The sequence below is a fragment of the Artibeus jamaicensis genome, unplaced genomic scaffold (genome assembly GCF_021234435.1).
Source record: "Artibeus jamaicensis isolate MK-2021 breed Jamaican fruit bat unplaced genomic scaffold, CSHL_Jam_final contig_519, whole genome shotgun sequence".
In the NCBI taxonomy this organism is placed as follows: domain Eukaryota; kingdom Metazoa; phylum Chordata; class Mammalia; order Chiroptera; family Phyllostomidae; genus Artibeus; species Artibeus jamaicensis.
The window spans coordinates 31,639,231-31,654,738 of record NW_026521871.1 but is presented as its reverse complement, the minus strand read 5'-3'; the positions used below and the strand labels follow the sequence as shown (position 1 = coordinate 31,654,738).

General features: G+C 45.2%; 1 protein-coding gene across 1 annotated transcript; it reads right to left on the bottom strand.

Moving 5' to 3' along the window:
• Positions 1-2,058: 2,058 nt before the first annotated feature.
• Positions 2,059-15,498, bottom strand: EAF1 (ELL associated factor 1). The gene is made up of 6 exons (XM_037143937.2): positions 15,190-15,498; positions 13,206-13,300; positions 11,235-11,371; positions 9,441-9,631; positions 7,483-7,716; positions 2,059-5,306 (listed from the first exon to the last, which is right to left on the bottom strand). Exons 1-6 carry the CDS (start codon positions 15,290-15,292, stop codon positions 5,260-5,262), a joined length of 807 nt encoding a protein of 268 aa, XP_036999832.2. The 5' UTR covers positions 15,293-15,498; the 3' UTR covers positions 2,059-5,259.
• Between the last annotated feature and the right edge of the window lie 10 nt (positions 15,499-15,508).

The window sequence follows — 15,508 nt, the reverse complement described above, 5'->3', positions numbered from 1 at the left end:
GGATTTGGCCCGAGGGCCTGTGTTTGCCACCTGTGCCCTAGAGTTTCTGATTCAGTAGGTCTGGGTGGGGCCTGAGAATTCAGATTCCTCACAAGGTCCCAGGGGATGCTGGTGAACCAGGGACCACACTCTTTAGAGCCACCGCTCCAGGGATATGGCTCATCTGAGAATAATTGCAGAAGACTAGACCAAACACACAGGGAGGAAAGGTGGGCACTTGGGGTGGGTGGTTTTTTAGTATGCTTCCATTAAATGGGTGGGGCCTGTGTCCCCTCTTCTGGAACCTAGGTGGGCTTCTGACTACTTTGATATCTAGAATACTGCCCAGGCTAGGTCATAAAAGGCTGTACAACTAGCTTCTCAGAACACTCATTCTGGGGGAAGGCAGCCATCAAGCCAACTTTCCCGAGACCCCCATGCTGTAGAGGCTGCGTAAGCCCTTTGGTTGATGGTCCCAAATGAGCCTGCTTCCAGCCATCCCCACTGTGGTGCCAGACATGTGAGTGATGCCGGCCTGGACTCTCTAGGCCTGCCCATGTGCCAGCTGAGGACCACTGAGTGACCTTAGTTGAAGCCATAAAGAGCAGAATTTCCCAGCCAAGTTCCGTCCTAATGACTAACCAACAGATTCCATGAGATAAAATGGTAGTTGTTTTCAGCTACTAAGTTTTGGGGTACTCTGTTACTTAGTAATAGACAACCCGAATACTGTTTTAGGTTAGAACAGGGAGGAGGCAATGAGTAGAGGGAAGTGCCAAGCCTACAGAAGCCACTGGTTTGGGTTTGGTGCCCCCTGCAGGAGCCGTGAATACAAAGGTCTTAACTCCCACTGGGATTTGTATCTGGTGAGAAAAGCCAGAGCTAGGAGGGGCCTCCTCAGTGATTCTGCGGCCCAGGGTTCTCAGCCAGGATGGAGACAGGGGGCATGTGGAGGGAGGTGGACTGCGATAGTTTCCCTAAGTCTCATACCTCCCTGTATCCATACGTTCCCAGGGTACTTTGCGATTCCTCCCACCCCTTGACTCTGAACTTGGCCCTGTGACTTGCTTTGGCCGATGACATGTTAGCAATTGTGACAGAGGCGATTGTTCCCTGTCACTCCAGCACCTCTGCCTTTGCCATGACGACATGCTCAGGCTGGGCTGCTAGTGGGTAAGACACACAGCGCCAACGGGCCTGAGTTCCCGTTGCTCGGCCACGGCCATCCTAGATGAGCGGCACCTGTCAGGTCCAGGAAGCAGCCCAGTCAAGACCAGAACTGTCGAGCTGCACCGAGTCTAAATGGCCAATCCAGACTTGTGAGCAAAATAAATGCTTATTTTAAGCCACTGAGTTTCGGAGGGCTCATCACATGTCATTGTAGCGCACAGGTAACTGAGCAGCCAGTGCGTAGGTGATGAGTGTGCCATGCCACTCTCCCACCGAGACCTGGTTCAGGTCTCGCTCCTATTTCCACCAATCACAGAATAAGCAGCAGAGGATTCCTGGCCTGGATGTTCTGATGTGTAATTGTATTCGATCCAGATTTACTGAGCACCCTTTAGGTGAAAGACACCACAGTTAAAAAGGAATACGGTCAGGGCGCACCCAGGAGTTTAGAGTCTTTCGGGGGAGCCAGCCCACAAGACAGACATGGGCACTGCTGACCAGAGGAGTGGAATGGACGCAGGAGGCGGGGCACTGCCAGCCGTCAAGGGCCACTGAGGGCCGGCGGGGTGTGTGTGGCAGCGCATTCCGGGTGAAGGGACCTGGTGAGCTAGAAGGACTAGGATATGTCTAGGGATTCGGTTGAACCCTTGCCTTTTTCTCAAACCCAAAGCTAAGCCTGCCTTTCTGGACCCAGTAAAATGGCCTCAGATACCATGCGGCTTATGAAAGTCATCCTGTAGTTTGGCACTCATAGTCTTTTTAAAACTGAGGTACATATGTCCTGATTAGCATAACACCAAACTGAGGAATCAATTTAGATAATCAAGGTTAAGCACAAAGGGTTCTTAAAGGACGCCTACATTTTTCATGATTTCTAGGAAGAAAATAAAACCCACCAAGACAGAAGTATATTGCTGACCTTCATTTTTACTTAAATATAGTGCTCTTTTAAGAGGGTAAACCAAAAAAAACTTTACACAGCAAACATTTTACATAAATGTAAACATGCACATCTACTTCATAATTAAGCAAAATAAACTTTTAAAATCATTTAAAAATCACTGAAGAATGAGACAACGAACCCAAGACAGAAATAACAGGAACAACGAAAACACGTTTCAAAAATCTTCAATTGGTCTTTCTTCCAATGTACTGGTTGAGGCCTGAGTTTCAGAAATCCTACCTTCCTTGCCAAATGGAAACATCCAACTTGGCTGTACCTAATATATATCCACATATCATAGTATTACTCTCTCAAGATAATGTAATAAATACATCACACATACACACACCCACACATATCCTACTTAACCAGCCTCTCTAATAGGGAAGTAAGGATTCTGGAATTTTCAAGTTTCCCCCCTACTGAAGCACATACATAGTAATACCACAAGTAGGAAATGTGATCCTGCTACAGAAATAAAACAGTTAATGAGTGGCATCATTACACATCTCTGGTCTGTTCACGTTGCGTTTTCCCAAATCGTGTTTTTACTGCGGCTTGCATGGCTCCTCAGGTCACTGAGACCGAAGTCTTCACACCTTGCCTAATGACCCCAGTGTGGTAGACATACAGAACAGAGAAAAGGTAATTTGAACTGAGTTAGGAGACTTCAAAATAACGAAAGTCAACACCCACGGTTTTCAGCTATCTCCAAATGCCCGGAATGTTTTCTCTATGTCTACCCCCTCTACTCCTCGGGCTGGTTCTCTGGCTCCTCCCCACCAGCTTCGACTGTCTATCCTGCGGACATCCCAGGGGGAGAGGTGAGAGTAAGTCTCTGCTGTAAGGAGTTCACATAACCAGAGCCCAAGCAAGGAGTCAGCATGCACACACCTCACCGCAGCCGGCAGAAAAGAGCAGAGGACGAGCCTGACCGTGGGCCCCGTAGGAGATGGTGCCCCAGGGGTGAGATCTGGCGGCCAGAGGAGGGGACTGAGAAGGCACAGAGGCAGGAAGAGCGAGGCCCGTTTGGCCGGAGTGAGTGAACAGCAGTCTGTAAGGCCAAATTCTCGATTTCCGAAAAGATCCCTTACTCCGGTGGGTAAAGCTGGGGTGTGCAGGGGAGAGAACCACCGGAGGCTTTGTGCAAAGAGCCAAACCGGAGCCGTGCTGGAGGACACCGTGCGGGGTGGGGAGGATGGATGACGGCAGAGTCTGAGGCTGAGAGAGCCTGAGTCGCCAAACCCAGGGCCACACACAAGCATTTCCTACAGAAACAAACCCCTTTACCTGTTGTGCCCAAACCACAGTTCTATGTATGTGAAGATTTTGGGAGAAAAATAAAGAGGCTTAAATAGGGTTTTAGTTCAAGTTCCTGAAACCTGCCCAAACTTGAGCAAGTTAAGAGCAGTGAAACATTCCTATATCCAGTAACAATACATGTTTCTCAGTCATGACCTTCACCCTCCCTGAGCTGTTATCACTAAGGAATTATAAAGCAATGATCAATTATCAGTAAGTTCCCACATGCCACTAAACCCACTGACACCTCGTGATGGGCTGTGCACCCAGCACAGGGTTCAAGTGCGTCCCCACTGCCCACATGTGGTAGAGTGGTGCGCACCTGGCTGCTGGACAGTGGCTGCTGGTCCCCATCTCCAGCTCCTGGGGTCACTATGCAGTTAACACAGGTGACTCTGTAAGGCTCAACTCTAACCAAAGCACCACCTTGCATCACCTACTTCCTTTCCAGGTCCAGACTGCGACCCTCCACTAGCTGAGGAAGGTGAGGCCATCTGAGTATAGGGACCCCTGGAAGGAAAATCATACTTAATGTTCCTGATACCCACTAACTAAAGTAGATGGAAATTTCTCAGGACATATTCAAACTACAGAAATGGGACAATTGGTCACAAACTAATTATGGGACATTCTAATTTACCCAGAAACTAATTCTGGGACAGTCACTCAATATGAAACATTTACTGGTGACCAGTTTCCTGCAACAACAGATCCATTTCTAAACTGCACACCTATGAAGGCAATCTTGTGACTTTCTTCTAACTTTATATAAAACTACAAATCGGTCTGGGAGTCAGGCACAAACAGTGGTACAAAAGCATAAACATAAAGATCAAAAGAATGTGCTCATTTCATATTGCAGAACTCCTATTTATATTCTGGTTCTGGAAAACCTGCTGCTGGTTCGTTTAGAAAGGTTTCCTCGCTGAACCTCCCTTCCACTCCTGCCTCCCCACTAGCATGCGATGAAGGAAGGGCACGCGGCATGGACCCACGTGGAACACAGTCCCAGGTCCAGGGAGTTGTGTGTGAGCAGCGGTCTGACCTGCTACACCAGTCTTTGTATGTATTTCAGGACTGTCTGGATCTGAATCTGAGCTACAAGCACCCAATACTTGTATCTTTAAGAATGCAATAAAAGTTCCTATGCACATCTGTCAGCCTCGCCCGTAAGAACCTTTGGTTCCAGTGAGTGAGACTCCAGGAAGGGAGCGGTGGGGAAAGCCTGGACTGGATGCAGGACGCTAAACCAGCTGTGTGCTTCCCTTCCCTTGTTTGTCAACGAGGGGGCTGAACTGCCGGGGCTCCAGGGTCCTACCAGCTGACACTTGAGGACCCCCCCCCGAAGTCTGTCTCTACACAGGCTTGTCAGGCTAGTTCAGACGGAACTTCCTTCCAACTTCGTTTCCACACTTTAAAGTGGTTTCAACGTATTTCTACGCTGCAGTCTGAGGCTTCCCCCTCTCTCCTGCCCCTCAAAGACCGTCTCTCACTTCACCACTTGGTCAGCCTGGGGTGTACAATGGAAATCACTGGCCTGGTGAAGATGCGGCCTTCGAGTACCCAGACCAGGGCACATCTGTCTGTTTTTTCATTAACAGTGTTAACCAAACAGAAAGATAATTCTGTTAGTTTTTCTATAGATCTACTTAAACTTTGAAACTTGAGATTGTTCGAAAATTACATGAAAAAAATCACCCATCACCACTAAGTTAAAGACTTGAATATCCAAGAACTGCAGAGCCTCAAACTCCTATTACAGTCACTGATCCACGACGTTTTCCTCTTGGCAACGGACTCCACGCAAAGCAGCCTGGTCTCGCAGCAGGTCTGTGCACCAGAGAGCCGATCCGAAAGGCCCAGCTCTAGTCATCACTGTCGCTCCCAGATTCACTCAACTGCAAGTCATTTCCTATTAAAGAAACAAACAAACCCACAAATACTCAAACCAAAAGTACACGATTTAAAAACAACTTTCCCGCAATTCTCTGGCTGACTGCCTTGGCTGTCACTGCAGGGAAACTAGGCCAATCCAGTCTGGCAGCAGAGAAGACTGACTCGGCTCCGTGACAAAACGGGCCGGTCACTGTTTGGAAAGAAATGCTATTTTTGGCATCTGCAAAATAATGCTGCTTCCTGGGTAGACCAGGGGAGGAGTCGTCTCGATAGCTTTTAAATGTGTTAATAAAATAAAAAATAAACAAGAAATGTGTTAATAAATCGTAAAAAAATAAAGGGGTGGGCAAAACTAGACTTACAGTTGTGAGTACATGAAATAGTTTATTCTTGTATTTTGGTTTATTAATCATTGTATTTTCCATATGAACAACTGTAATCCAGGATTTCACCAAAGTAAACTTCTGTTATTTCCAGATTGCTAATCTCTAAAGCAGTTCTTCTCAACATTTGCTCTGAGGACCCTGGGGTCCCCGAGACCCTCTCCGGAGGGTCCAAGCCTGAAGTACTTCCTTTTCTGACCATATGCGTGTGTGATGCCAGATTTCCTTCATGTGCTTCAAGTTGAACAACTGATGGCAATGGGCTGAACGCAGAAAGCATGTGTAAGGATCCATCTTTCTGCTAAGCCAGACATTAAAGAGATTTACAAAATTTTAAAGCAATGTTACTCTTCTTACTAAATATTTGATTTGGGAGACTTATTTTTCACAAAATTATTTTTGTTAAAATGTGATGAGTTTTAAAAATGAATTGTTGAGTATCTTAAATATCTTTACATCAGGGTTTAACAAATTTGTGCTATTTAGTGTGACTTTAGGATTTATAAGTGGGTTCTGACAGACGATCCTGGTTTAAGCAATTCTAACACTTTATTGTGCATACTGCCGTGCACAGATTAAGGTTTGGCCATTCGAGAGCTGCGGGACAGAAGGTACCCGGAGACATAAAGAGCTACAAGGAGTTTAAGGCACTGGTGAGTAGTGCCACAGTGACGCCCACTGTACCGTTTTTTCCTCCTTCGTTCTGAGAGAAAAGAATACTTTCGCATTGACTGGGCAAGATGAAGAACTAAGTTACAGGCACAGCAGCCTTTGGGTATTATTCCCCCATGAATACCAAACTCCCAGTGTGAAACTTACAATCCCTAGCCAATGGAGAAGAGCACCGAAGTACACCGTGAGATCCAGAATCTGGGCCCATATAATGGGACAGTAGACAGTATCCTTAACCGATATCATAATCGTGTTGAGCTTATTCAGGTCGAAAAAGTATAGTGGTTCTCCAGTGGGATGATTTTGTACCCCTCCCACCCAAGGGCAAAGTGTCTTGAAATGTTTTTGGTTGACAGAACTAGGGGAGAAGAGGAAGTGCTTCTGGAATCTGGTGGGCAGAAGCCAGGATGCCCTTAGACACCCATCACAGCAAAGATTTATCTGGTACACAATGCCTACAGTGCTGAGGTTGAGAATTCTCTCTGCCTAGTCCACAGCAGTAGGGCTCACTAGGTTAGCTTTTCCACTGTTGCCTCCAGACCTTCTGACCCCCTCAAAGGAAGTCATACCAGGGGAGAGCATTCATAAGGACTCTGGAGAGGGAAGAATGCAGAGCACTCTCCCCAACTCTGAAACAAAGGATCTGTTATCACTCTCCTGTTTTACTTCAGCATCAACTGCACTGAAAGCCAGCCAGACATCACAATGTGCTTTCCTTTCCCTGTTGACAAAGGCTGCCTGGTCTCCAAATATATCCAACAGCACAGTCTGGAGACCCAGGATTCTCGGGACTGGAGAAAGACCTGGAGCAGGGGACACTATGTGGCAGGCAGCATCCCGAAAGGGTGATATTTGCAAAAATAAAGAGTCTGGCTGTTCATGTTTCAGCATTTTCCAGAATTCATTAAACCTAATTTGTGCCAGTGGGGAAAAGAGAAAAACATTTTTCAGTTGCGTGCTTCCTTTTTTTAACTGCTTGAAAATTTATTTCTTTCTGCTCAAAATTATCTTCGTCAGGATCCTTTCTTATGCTTTAACTGTCTTCAGGTTTACAGGTTCTCATCTGAGATAAACAGAAGCTGCATCTCTGGCCTGGCACGCCGCCCCTCCCAGCCAGAGAAGGGACGGTGCACTTACTGAGTGTGTTCATGAGCTGGTTGCTTCCCTGCGGCCGGCTGGTTCCGTTGGCCAGGGCTGGCCTGCTGCCATAGGGCTGCTGGTGTGACGGCTGTGGAGGCGACGCGGGGCCGTTGTCCTCACCGCCGCTGCTGGAGCTGTCGTCCTCGCTGCCTGAGGAGCTCTCCGAGTCAGAGGAGCTGCTCCCACTGCTGCTGCTCATCTGTTCAATAATGTCGACTTCAGCCCTCAGCTCTGGAATAAGATGGCACAACACGGGTCAGCACAGCAACCATTCTCAAGCCAGCCCGCTGAGCCTTCTGTAAATACCAAACTGGCAAAACCAACAGCAATGGGGAATAACAAACTCCTGCTTCTCAGTTCCTTAGAAATGTACAAGGAACCAAAACCGGCAAACAAAAACACCTAACTTGTCTCCAGAGACAATAAAAACATTAAATTCATCCCAAATAACCAAAACCGAACTGCTTCAACACAATGACTTCAGTGTAAGAAATGATTTAGGTGTATTTTGTCTTCATCTACTAAGAAAATAGTGAGCTATAAGAGTAAACACCAAATAAGAGAAGAGCAATATTATGCTAAGGGATTGAAAATATCTGACTAGGGATTGGAAGGTCTGAATGCTCATTTTGGATCTGCCTCTGACTAGCAGCAGGGAGACCCAACTGGAAGTCAGTGAATTCTCTAAGACATTCTGGGAAAATGAAAAGTCCGGCAGACAGCGTCAGGGCGTTTTCCAGTTTTCCTGTCCCACGAACACGTGGAAGCCTGCAGGAGGAACTGCAGTGTAAGGGAAATGTGGTGGAACACCACTCCTCCTCTGCCCTCTTTGTCTACCTGACCGCCAGCACGAAGAACGTGCTTTAACCTGAGTTTCAATGTCACTGACTACAGCAAAAATACGTAACAGATCTTCCTGTCCAAACACACCACGTGGCTTTAAACAAGTATGGTTCCTTTAAACATAACAGGAACAACTAACCACTCATGCCCCAATTCTTGTTCAGGTAGAATGAAAACGTCCATAAATGGCATTCCAATATCCATGAGGGAAAAAAAAATTGAGCAGCTCAACAACTGCACACTGTGCAAAGAGCACTTCTGTAAGGGGGAAAGGAAAACTCCCAAAGGACAGCTCTTTATCATTCCCTGCTGACTACTGATATCAATTTAACTTTTTTCATAAAGTTTTACAAATGTGACACACAACACTTACCCTCACAACTTCCTAAGAGTCTGGGCAACTAAAACCATCCACTGCGCAGGAGAGGAAGCAAGGCAAGCTTCTCTCTCTGAGGTATGCACTGAAGAGGCCTGACCAAGCTTCTCTTTGAGGCCACTGCCCATCCCACTGGTCCTCATGTCACTTTCACGTACACCAACTGTGTGGTAGTGGAAGGCACTGGTCATCGTATTTTAAATGTCCCTCTAACCTAAATACTATGCTAACATTGGCACACTTGGTGTTTCACCCCTGGCACCTTGGAATTTTCTTCTCCTGCAGCCTTGAAGGTGGCTAAACAAGCCACTCTGCTTATTTAGACCCTAGGCCTCTAGCCTTGCCCGGTAGTTCAGATGGTCGGAGCACTATCCCAATACGCCAAGGATTCCATGTCTGGTCAGGGCACGTACAAGAAGCAACCAGTGAATGCATAAATATGTGGAATGACAGACTGATGTCTGTCTCTCTCTTCCGTCCTTTCTGTAAAACCATTAAAAAAAAAAAATCCTGGGCCTCTAAGCAGGAAGATGCAAAGGAAGCCACAACCCCAGTTGCCATGCCTAGACTGCTCTTGTCAAGTGAGGCGAGTGGGAAAGGCCCCCGCCCACATCACCTCCCGAAGGGCAGAGAATGGCCACGCCATCGCATCGCCATGCAGCCTAGTGAGCACCACAAAAACATCAACACAGAACTACTCCAAGAAGTTACCATGCCTACAGAAAATGCACCCTACCTCTTTTGATGTCATCCAGCTGAGGTTCAGGTGAAGGGTTATCTTTCAAGGGGGAAGTTTTGGGTCCAACTGGAGGCTTCGTTGGAGCTCTGAATGGCATAGATGGTGGGGGCGGGGGTGGCTGTAACGGCTGTGGGGCACGACTGGGCTGCTGCTCCATCCGGGCTTGGATTTTACTGCTTCCCTCAGCCCTGAAATAGGACACAGATATTAAACTGGGCAGACAAAACCAATGGTCAAATTTGTCCAGGTGACTGACCACCTGGAAGTCTCTGCAGAACCCCATGCTTTTCAGACTGCTGCGAATATTGATATTTAAATTTTATCACATGAACTAATCATTTGACAACCATCCACTGTATTCCAGATATGCATGGGTGCCAGACACAGGGAGGTGAGTAACAGAGACTCTCATGAAGCTCACATTTTGTAGCACGAGCAGAGTAAACAGAAATGTAGAACACAATGTGATTATGAGAACCCATTTTATTAGTATAAAATACGACAATTAGACTTGTAAGCAACATAAAGGGATAATCACAAGTGTATGAGTTACTAAATAAAACTAGTCTTTGAAATATGGCCAGTTTGTAAACTTTTACAGGCTCCATTTACTGCTTGCTCATTTTGCCACATACCAGCCCTTGCTGGTAGACAAGCCAAGTGCTTCACTTTGAACAGAGAAAATTCTATCCATTTACAATTTCTTTTGTAAGTGGATTGGCCCAGCACTTTTCAAACTTTAGTGTGCATACGAATCATCTGAGGATCTCATTAAAATGCAGATTCACTTATTAGGTCCCAAAATCCTGCACTTCCAACAAGCATCCAAGTATAAACGCCGCTGGTCCACAGATGACACTGCGTAATAAGAGAAACGCTTGCAGCCATCAGCTCCTGGAGAAGTAACAGCGGTCCCTGGTTGTGGAGGCAATTAACACAAATACGCTGAGTTGCGAGAAAGGAACAGGTGCTCCGCAGCTCATGGGCACCGGACTCAGGCAGCTAACCATCTCGATCACCCTCAGTCTCCATGTCTGCCTGTGTGTTTTAAGGACAACAGCAGCACCTTTCTAAGAGTTACTATAGATGAGAAAAGATCATTCCTAAAGTGTCTAGCATTGTTCCGGCATATAATAACTCCTTAATAAATGGTGGCTCCTCTTTATTTTTTTGTGAAAGAAGTGAAGAAAATGGCTTGAGGAAGCATAAACTGAAAAATGTAATTGCTATATTATAATTACTGTATCACATGTAACAATAGAACCACAGGATTATTTCTATTTATAGAATGAATTTTGACTTTAAATAAAATCTAATTGGTTTCATATCAGACATGTAATGCCCATTGAATTAAATATTAAAGAGCACAATAGTTAAAAAATAGGTAAAATTTTATTTTGACAGAATAATGATCTCCATAGGTCTAATAAAAAATTTTTTCACTCTAATAAACCATATGCTTTATTCAATTACTCTTTCATAATTATAAGTCTATAAATTAAATCTTATTCCTTAAGCGGCACTGTTTCAAAAATCATGAGATTAACAGAATAATTTACATATAAAGTACACTCCTTTCCCCAATGGCTTTCACTTTTCAGGTCTTAAAAGCATTTTTTCTTTCTACTACATTTGAGAAAAAGATATTTGACTGATTTGTCTGAAAAAACACAGGCGGAGCTGTTGAGATTATCAATAGGACACCGCGTACTCAAGTCGCTCACAATCTTATAAAATAACTGAATGGATAATACAAATGTCCCATCAGGCTGTGTCTGGTGATTCACATACCTTGTCTTCTTGACCTGAATACTGCTACTGAGCTTTTCCAGCACATATTCACCAGTGTCGTGATTAATAATAAGCACACAGTCTTTCTGGTAAGGCCGCTTGTTCCCTTTGAACACAGTCATTGGTGGTGTGGACCCCTATATGGCACAAATAGTGTAAAGTTATCAAAACTAAGCACACCAGTTATGAATATCAAAACTGAATTTAAGGTGACTCTACCTAATCAAATATTTTATCAGAGAGACCCAAAAACAACTCCTGGTTTCCCAGGCAGAAATAAAGAAAAGGGAAATGATAATATAGAAAGAACCTATGACTCTACAACTGGTTCTAAGTAATCAAGAAAGGTAACATAAAATTTTAAATTTCCATATACTGTTCTAGGGACTTGAAATGTTACAAATAACAGTGAAGTGTGAACTGAGAAAATGAATTAACCACTACTTGTGATCGAGCTTTCACTATGAGAAGTAAAACTAGTGAGAGGTCTCTAACATTTCCTTGTAACTGGAGAGTTCAGGGCTTCCCCCTCATGCCAAGTAACTGACAGAGCATCTTGAAAGGCAGCTCGTGATTCTGGTCAGCTCAGAGCAAGCACATCTGCCACTCACCTGCTTAGGCCCTTTGATCACAACTCCACTGCTCTGAGGTCCAATAACTACACCTTTAAAGCAACCATCTAGTCCTTCAGCCTCACCAGCACCACTCACCCCAAGGTCTGTGGGCTGCAGGGCAGGAGGCAGGAGGCAGCTGGCATTCTGTCAGATCCTCAACTTTTCATTGAGGGCTTTAACAAGGCTTCTGCCTGTAACACCTGCCCCCTCCCTCTCTGTCAATTATTCAACCTGCAAATCTACTCAAAGGTCCCTTCCTTAGGGAAGCCTCCTCTAAGGAGTTTCCTAAAATAAGCATTACATTTTCTTGTACTTAAATTCCATATTATAAACTCCACAAGGGCAGGAAATGTGCTTGTTTTCTTCCAGACTATATTATCAGTGTCTAGTAATACACACAGAAGGTGCTCAATTAATATTTGCTAAATATAGGATTAATCCTTTGAATAGAATCAAAAACTGTTTGGCTCCTCGCTCATACAGTAAAAATTCAGAGTAGGAAGAGACCTTAGGGACCATTTATCTGACCCTTTCGTTTTACATTTGGGAAAGTAAGGTCTATAGGGAGATGATGTAACCCACCAAAGGCAACAAGTGACGAAACAGCAGTCTGAGCTAGCAGACATGCAATTTTTCCAAAATACGAAGCTTCCCAGGCCTCCTTGTCCAGTGCCTCTTCGTTCTACCACAGGTTGGCAAGAACTCACTGTGTGCCAGGACAGGGCTGTGACATGCAATGACGCATGTTCACTGAGAGTATTTTGTCTAATCCTTTGGGGTTTATGATCAGTGTGCAGCCTTGGGCAAGACCTTACAAAAGCCCTTCTACGCAAGAGTTCTCAATTCAGCTTTTAACTGGGTTCACTGTCACTCAATTAGTTGAATGCTCTGAACTTCTGCTTTTTGCCTGAAACTATCAGCCTATATTTTACTATTTGCCATATACTATATGAAAGATGTAAGTCCTGCTCCTGCCCACCTGAACTCCTGTCTTGGCAGCGTCACACTCCTAAACTGTAACGGCTGTTTATCAGCATGGAACCTATGGCTTTTTTTCTATGGAGATGCTTGGGGAAAAACTATGCATGTTTAAAAAAGAGGCCAGATGTCTGGGTAGGATCGCTGTCTACTTTATGGCAAATGGGACCTTGGAGAAAATGACAAAGCATCATTTTTAATCGAACACCTAGGAAGTATGCATTCTATTCTACCCCATACCCTAAATTTCCTTTTTCCTTATGCTGACACCTCGGAAAATTAGGAATTTTTAAACAGGTAATCCAAACAGTAATGATACAAAACATGAGAATTCACTGTCATTCTACATTTTTAAAAAACAACAATGGAATAAACTTACAGGGATATGTGGCAGTGTAATTGTGACTTCATCTCCTTTGCCAACCTGAAGTTCTCCTTCACAGGAAGTATCTATAGACGCTGGTTTAAAATCATCTACAGGAAAAGAGGGGGAAAAAAGTATCCACCCTGTTACTTATACTAAGGGCTTTCTAGGCATTCACATTTAACAATTACTATTCTAATAAATAGAAAATACAAATAACGTAGAATATTTTTAAATACTGTTTCATTGTGAAAACTTCCCATATATAATAAAAAAGAGAACAGTGTAACAAACTCCTATGTATAACCATTATCCAGCCTCGGTCATTACCAACTGAGGGCAATCTTGTTTCATCTACACCTCTGCGTACTTTTCCTCTCACCCCACCTGGATTATTTTGAAGGAAAAAAAAAGCTAGAATGTATACACCATTTTATTAAGCAAAGATACTCCCTTCTCCCGAGTGACAGATGAAAATCAATGCTTATTATCCATTATACAGTGCTTTGTTGGGGTTGCTGTAAGATCACAAGCAGTAACATACTAATAACATTCTGTGATTGTAAAACCCTACATGAAATATGAAGCCACAGCATTATGTAAGCTGATTCCTTTCTGTGTAGGAACTGTCAAAATTACGACTTGCCACACTCAAGTTCCATAGCTTTAATAAAGATACTCCTGTAGCTGTTGGGAGTACAGGGCTGAACTTTATTTCCAAAGGTTAATCCTGCCTGTGTTTCTGAATTGCAATTTAAGCCCAATTTCCCCATTTTAATACCTGGCTGCCTCAAACTGCAAGCCAGGTGCATATGTAAAGTGTCTCATTTAAATTCCCTATTGCCCTTCACTTTACTAAAACATCAACTTAGTATAACTGCTCAAGAAATGATGGTCTTATCACATTCCATTATCCATATCCGTGTGAAAGAGCTGATCTGCTGCCAGTAGTTAGCATAGCAATGTAATGGCAGGGCAAGTGACCACACAAAGATGGAACTTCATTATCCAACACGCCATCTCTCTAAGAGTTGAGTCACATCTATTAGCTCCTTTGGCAAAAACACGTCTTAGCGTTAGCACTACAAAGACAGGAAACTGGGAGTCTGTGAATCATAGAAGGATGCTCAGTCAGCTAATTAGTAAAAGCCAAATCTTTACCCAGGACGCTGAGTGGGAGTGCCCTCCCTCAACAGAGTCTGTAATCACGTAGAAAAGGAAGGTCCAGCATAATGACTGTTTTGACATTCTTTATACCTGCTCTCTTCTGCTTCCAAACCTAGATCAAGCTTTAACTTACTCCAGGCTCACGAATTCTAATTTAATTCTTCACCTACAAGGGGCTTCGTCCTTAGTCAGTCAGGGCAGTTTAAGTGACCTCAAAAGACATCCAAGTCAAAGGAGATGCAGAGACTGGAGGAAGAAGACTGAAGGGGTACAGAGAGGATGCGGATTCTTTGGCTGCAAGAGGGAAGGAAGCGCAGTGTCTCAGGGTACCCAGAGCAAAGAAGGACCAGAAAAGAAAGCTAAGGAAAACGGGGGAAAAGAGAATGAAATAGGAGGGAATAGGTGAGGCTCATGAGCAAAGAGGAAGACTCCTTTAAACACGGAGAACCCTGGTGGGGTCATCAGAAAGGGGGTGGGGGCAGATTACAGGAAGAACTAGAGTCTGAATGTGGGGTCAGGTTTTTCGGTAATAAAGAGGGGGTAGGTCTGGCATAGATGAAGAGCTGGCTGGGGCGATGGAAAGAGAAAGGGGTCAATGAACTTCGGAAGAAGCGTTTGGGGCCATAAGGCAAAAGAGGTGGAGTGACGAAGGGTTTGGTTTGGGAAGAGTGAGTTTGAAGTGGGGTGGGCGGGAAGAAGGGAAAAAAATCGAAGTCCCAGAGAACCTGGGGTAAGAAAGAAGGGAGCTGACATAGGCAGGAGGTTCCCCGTACTTTCGGGAACTGAGGTTGACAAGAGGCTGCTGGAGCGCCGAAAGGAACAGCTGACTTACAGCGAATGGTGTGGAAGGAGGCTCGCGGTCGCTTTTCGAAGCTCTCCCCAAGTCGCAGGCAGTGTTCCTCGCGGTCTAGCAGCGGGTTCACGGTCCCGTTCATGGCCCCGCACGGGCCTCGCGCCCGGACCAGGGGTCTTCCGGCGCGGCCACGGTACCAGCTTCCGGCGCCGGCGTCCAGGAGAGCGCTGCTCCTGGGACACCACCCCGGAGCGCAGCGGGAATTCAACCGGCGCCCACCCGGCGCCGGAAGCAAGTCTCCTCCGCGTGGGGGTGGGGGAAGCCTTTGAGGAAGCAGGGCCGCGGGACTTCCGGCGTC

Coding starts and splice junctions, on each gene's coding strand:
- EAF1 (XM_037143937.2), bottom strand. CDS start 15,292: ATGAACGGGACCGTGAACCCGCTGCTAGACCGCGAGGAACACTGCCTG. Junction 13,301..15,189: donor CTCCTTCCACACCATTCGCT/GTAAGTCAGCTG, acceptor CTTTTCCTGTAG/ATGATTTTAAACCAGCGTCT. Junction 5,307..7,482: donor CCAGCTCATGAACACACTCA/GTAAGTGCACCG, acceptor TTTCTTTAATAG/GAAATGACTTGCAGTTGAGT.